The sequence below is a fragment of the Otolemur garnettii genome, unplaced genomic scaffold (genome assembly GCF_000181295.1).
Source record: "Otolemur garnettii isolate 467f Iridium unplaced genomic scaffold, OtoGar3 scaffold00248, whole genome shotgun sequence".
In the NCBI taxonomy this organism is placed as follows: Eukaryota; Metazoa; Chordata; class Mammalia; order Primates; family Galagidae; genus Otolemur; species Otolemur garnettii.
The window spans coordinates 962,911-968,935 of NW_003852643.1; the positions used below are offsets into that span (position 1 = coordinate 962,911).

General features: G+C 41.1%; 1 protein-coding gene across 1 annotated transcript; it reads left to right on the forward strand.

The window, feature by feature from the left end:
* The first annotated feature begins 2,361 nt into the window (after positions 1–2,361).
* Positions 2,362–4,576, forward strand: TCEAL8 (transcription elongation factor A like 8). The gene is made up of 3 exons (XM_003802515.2): positions 2,362–2,477; positions 2,881–2,953; positions 3,547–4,576. The coding sequence occupies exon 3, from the start codon at positions 3,587–3,589 to the stop codon at positions 3,938–3,940; it is 354 nt and encodes a 117-aa protein (XP_003802563.1). The 5' UTR covers positions 2,362–2,477; positions 2,881–2,953; positions 3,547–3,586; the 3' UTR covers positions 3,941–4,576.
* The last annotated feature ends 1,449 nt before the right edge of the window (positions 4,577–6,025 follow it).

Here is a 6,025-nt window from a genome sequence, read left to right on the forward strand (position 1 = left end):
TCTAAGAAGGAGAAGAACCAGATTCTAGGAGGAAGAAGAGGGCAAGGAAGAGCAAAGAGAAAGAAGTATAAGGCATACTTGGAGCACAGTGAGTGAGGGTTTATTTTGGATAGGGCAGAGAAGTAGAAGGAAAGGTTGGGAACATATATCCTGGGGCTCAATTCCAATTGATGCTGGATGTCAAAATGAGGAATGTAGTGTTTATTTTGTGGGAGGTGAGGTGCCATCCAAGGCCTCTAATCAGGAGAATGATAGTTCAAAGCAGGGAAGAGTGAAAATTAATTTGATGGTGATATGTAAGGTGAATTAAAGGGGTAAGGGAAGCACTGGAGGAAGATGTAAAACAGTAAGGGCCTAAATCTGCTCATAAATGTTTACAGAGGCACTTTTCATAATTGTTCAAAACTTGGAACAACTCAAATGTCCTTCAACAGTTGAATGGATAAACGGTGGGATTTCCAAATAACAGAATACTATTCAGCAAAAAGAGAAGAATGAACTATTGATACAAACAACAACTTAAATAGATGTCCAGGACATTATGCTGAGTGAAGGAAGACAGTCTCAAAATATTACATAATTTGTAAAGTTACTTATGTAATATTCTGAAGAAGACAAAACTTTAATAATGGGGAAATATATCAGTGATTGTCAGAGTTTAGGAAAGGGGGTAAGATGTGATTACAGAGGCATAGGATACGGGAATTTTGGGGGAGGGTTGAACTGTATTCTGTGTGTAGTGGTGACTAAACAAATTTATACACTGGTAAACTTCATAGAATTTTACACATACACACACAGTCCATCTTGCTGCTAACAATTTAAAAAAAAATCAGAATTGCTACCCACTAAATGGTTACAACTGAAAAAGTGGAAACATTTGGTAGTAGGCAATGTTAAATCTTTATAATTTGCTAGCTACATATGTTAGAAACTCTCCTTGAAATAATACACAATGTATCCCTCAACTGTGGCATGAATTTTTCATGCCTAAATACAAAAATACTTACTTTGTCCAGCCATTTATTCTCTCTGGTGGGCTTTATTGTCGGCTGAGGCATCCTGCTGAAACCAGCCTACACAAAAGACCCTCTCAGCATCTGTCTGACTCTCCAGCTGGATCCACTGGCCAGATTACCACTCTAGGAACCATTGCACCTCCAAGCAGCAATAGATTCTGAATTTCAGGGACATCCATTTCCTCTTTAATAATATTTTTATATAACAATGATGTTCCCTCTGCTTTCTGGTCATAAAAATTATGTACATTGATAGTTCTTTTTTTTTTAATGGGACACAGTAGATGATACCAGACTATCTCAAGAGTGCCCTAAATGAATGGAAATTCTACCTGCTAATGAACCTCATGACCAATGGTGAGATACAGGGAACTCTCTCCTTTCTGGGTATTTTATGAGTGCATGAAAGTTATTTAACGTATTTCTTTCCCAACAAGAAAATATTTCCCAATAAATGTGCTTCTTCAAGTTCCAAAAGATGTTCACACAGTGGAAAGCAGGTCGTTCTGTGGACTCATCTGATTAACAAGGTTCTGGATCTTGCAGAGGACATGAGGAGGTGAGGTTTATCAAAAGCCTCTATGTGACACCTGAGTGGAAGCCACCAGCAGTCACCAATGAAAAAGGTCTGATATTTAACACTTGATAACTTGAGTTCAGTTAAAAAGAGTATTAGATTACTTATGCAAAATTGCTAATAAGAGAAGACAAGGCCTCTTTCCACAGATTAATTTGGGAGTCAAATTTTTGGAGGTCCTGTTTCAGTAAGATATAAAAAGAATTTCTAACACATCACTATTTTATGAATACTGTAATATCATTTGCAACCACTACAAAACTTTTACAAACTCTTAAAAATTTATGTAACTATTAATAATTTGTGCTATATACTAAGTGTTAAATATTGCTTATGAGGCATTCCTCTAAATATTTTATTAAAGTATGCTAATTGTATAAAACATAGAGCATAACATAAAAATATTCTAGAGCACTAGGAAAATCCTTCGTTCCCACCTCGCAATTCTTTTCCAGCCCTCCTTTCCCCTTTGCCCATTTTAATGCTGGATCGCACTCCAGGGGAAATGATAAACTGTAGGTTCTTGGGGGAGGGGAGGTAGGCATATCGGAAGGAGAAAGAGATGATTTCCCAAAGAAGGAGAAATAGTCGACTAACCCTAACAAGCTAATTCTCCCTGGTAGTCTTCAGAACGAAGACACCGGCTTTATTGTCTTTAATTGGCAAGTACGAGAAAAAGATTGACAGTATCAAATGGAGGAAATGCAGGGGCGGGCTGCAGTGGTAATGGGAGGGGTCACCGAGGACTCGAGCTCATTGATGACGCGACCCTCACGTGACCGGGAGTCGACGTGTGCAGAAGTCCTTATAGTGCAAGGCCTGTTTCCCTGAAGCAGCTCCGTATCGCTGGAGAAGGAGAAGAGGGCTCCAGATCCTTTCAGGTCAGTGTAAAGGTGGGCGCTAACTTGGGGGGTCAAAGAAGCCGAGAACAGAAAGCAAGCAGGTCCGCTGCTGCTTTCCCAACGCTACTTTTCCTCCAAATTCCCATTTTATGCAGGAAAAATTGGGCTTTTTGGCCGGGGTGAAGGACGGGGGCGGGGGTGGAGAGGGAGAAGTGTCGCTAATTGAGGGTCCTGAGAGAGAGACATAGAAACAATCTGTCAGAAACTTCCTCTCCGGTTCCCTGCTTGCAGGTAAACGGTGGGTACGGAGGAGGGCGGGGTGGCCATAAAAGGAGGGAGATTAGGACGTGGGAAACTTTAGACCAACAAGGCCTAGAAATATGAAAAGAACCCGTGATTCAGGTACTAGCTTGCTCACCGTGTACCACCTGTCTGTCTGCAGGACTCTTGTTTTTTTGCGCGCGACACAAATCGAGGTGAGGGAAAATAAAGGAAAACCTCCAGAATCTCTGCAGGTCAGTGTAAAGGTGCAATTGTTTCAGGTCCCTTTGGGTGGGGGTGGAAGTGTGAGTGACACTAAAGCACATCCCGGGGTCGCCGCAGCGTCCCTTTCCGGCTTAAACGCCAGAGGCCTGTGCCCAGCCTGCAGCGGAAATGGGGCGGGGGCCGAGGAGTGAGGGCTGCCTGGAGAGACGTGGAAGGGGCTGGGGAGGCCTGAGACTGGACCAGGTGAGGATGGAGGTGGGGGTGGCTTGTGAAAGTCGGAAAGGGCGGGAGTGTCAGAGACTAGAGGCGTGGAAAGGGTTAATTGCTTCCGTGCTGCTCCCATTTCAGTGAGAAGGGAGGCTTGCAGCAGAGCCTGCTGGGAAAATGGTGGGCAGTAGCGGGGAGGAGAGAAGATGGAGCTGGAACGAGAAGGGGAGGGAAAGGAGGTGGAGGAAGAGGTGGAGTTAGAGGAGTTCTAAACTTGAAGATCTAGACTTCTCTAGCTGGAAAACTTTCGACAATTAGAGATCTAAATCAGAAAAGGCCATTGGCTATGGGAAACTGCTCGCTGCTGCTGGTCTGTTTGCCTGGCACCTAGTGGTTTTGTTTCCTTGTTTTCTAGGATTAATTTATTCAAAAGGAAATAATAAAAAATACTCAACATGCAAACGTCTTGTGAAGAAAATGAAGGAAAAACACAGAATATGCCAAAGGTGGAGGATGACCGTCCTTCGGAAGATGTGCCACAGGAGGCAGAAGGAAATCCTCAACCTCCTGAAGAAGGTTTAAGCCAGGAAGCAGAAGGAAATCCCAGAGGAGGGCCCATTCAGGCTGGCCAGGGATTTAAAGAGGACACTCCAGTTAGGCATTTGGACCCTGAAGAAATGATAAGAGGAGTAGATGAGTTGGAAAGGCTTAGGGAAGAGATAAGAAGAGTAAGAAACAAGTTTGTGATGATGCATTGGAAGCAAAGACACTCTCGCAGCCGTCCTTACCCTGTGTGCTTTAGGCCTTGAATTCGTTTTTGCCTGATAAGAAAATCTGGCTTTGGCTTTCTTTCTGTTAGCGTTTTCTGATGTATCTTTGACCTTCATTTTACTTTTAATCATCTGGTGGAATTTTGTTTTAGGTAGTTTTCTTGTTACCAGGATCTCATTGGATTTTGGATTTTGACCCATTTTCTAGGTCTAATTTTCAATTGAGATGTTTCACACATATGCATGGAAATATGCTCATTCCATATTGTAAAGTAAAACATAACAAGTTACAAAGCAGTATATTTAGTATCAGCTCACATATGTAGGTTAAAATTCCAAATTGTGTGTGTGTGTGTGTGTGTGTGCATGTGTGTATAAATACATACATATATATCAGAAACTTAACCATGCTTGTTTCTGTGTGTTTTGAATTTTTTCTTTTTTTTTTTTTGCTTTATGCTTATATGTATTTTTTAATGAACTTGTGTCTCACACACAAAATTAAGTTTTTTTTATAAGTAAGAGTCAATGAAATAATTTGCAACCAGCTTATAAAGGGCAATGGGGGCACCTAAACTTTTAAATGAAAAAACTATAAAAAAGAAAATAAATGTAAACTCCAAATTACCTCTGGTTCTTATAGCTAGAGGAATAAACTGGCAATTATTACAGATATACATGTTTAAGACTCAGTCTTTTCATGGGGAAATATTTGCTTCATAGGGCTGCTGTGGGGAGGAAATGAAGCAATAACTCTGAGCTATGCTCAGTGAGATCTTGTCCGCACTTGTGTGTACAGAACCCCCAAACCACTATAGTATAGTAGAACCACCAATTATATGAGGCACAGCCTGGTGTGACTCAGTTTGTGCTAAAGAACAAGCCTACCAGACAGAGGTGAAGTCTTCAATGCCAGTCCCCTGCTGTTGAGCCCTACCCCTTCTCCTCCCCTGGGTCCTGCCATTTCTGCTGAGCCCTGCTGCCATTTCTGCTGAGCCCTTTGTTCTCAACTGGCCCCACTGCTGCTGATGTACTGGAGTCCTTTAGTGCCAAAACCCCAGTGAGTTGGAGCCTCTAGTGGTTGAATTCCCACTCTGTGTTCTAAAGCCTCCCTCTCTGCTTTATAGTGGCATTTAACAGAAGTGGAACTGCTTGGGGATTGTTGGGCCACAACATCTTGCATAGTCCTTAGCAAAATAGCCCCTTCTTTTTTTAATCACAGGACCTTTCCTTTACATTGGAGACAGATACGAGTCCATTTGAGAGATGGACTTGGTTAAAAATTTAGGTCAAAGATAATACTGTAGTCAGAGTTGCACTGTAACTCTGAAAAATGAGGTTTGGTGCTCTTTTTGTGGGATAATCTCTCCCTGAAGTTTCCTGGCAGGCCTGCCTTACTAGTTTAGAAGACTCCTCTGGGGACATGTGTACATTGTACAAAGTGATGTGGGAAACAAATCTAAGGAATAGCTCCCTTCATTCCATCCCTTTCCCTGCTAAAGAAATGTGGGAAAAAACTTGCAAAGGCAAGTAAACATAAACATAAATTTACTTCAAGTAAAATGGCTGCTATGTAAATGTTAGGGATATTTCTCCTGTAGAACAAAGACTGTATTTGCCTCATATCCCTCAACTTGTAGGTATTTAACTGGCACATCATTTTTTCTTTTTAAAAAAATGATTTAATTAAATTAATACGAGGGTACTTTTTTAGGTTACATTGTTCTCACTTTCAGGGTAAAGTGGCACATCATGTTTTAATATTCAATTGATTTTTTATTGATTATTACTAAAAACCAGTAGGCTTGTTCAAATTATGTCACTGACTAAGCTACAAGTCTTTATTTCTTTAGAATTATGACACAGAATTCCAAAAAGAAACAGGGCAGAGAATGGATTGTATTCCAAATGTTTCATCAAAGTATTTCTCATAATCACTTGTATAAGAATCAGGTGGGGAGAATTTTGAAAATGCTGATTTCTGGTCCCTCATAAAATCCACTGATTCACACTCTAGAGGTGGGGTGTGAAAATAGCATAGCTTGCAAGCTCTTTCAGTTGATTATGATACACAGTCAAGTATGAGGACCACTGGTACATACAGTAGTCTTTCTGTTATGTAGC

Coding starts and splice junctions, on each gene's coding strand:
- TCEAL8 (XM_003802515.2), top strand. CDS start 3,587: ATGCAAACGTCTTGTGAAGAAAATGAAGGAAAAACACAGAATATGCCA.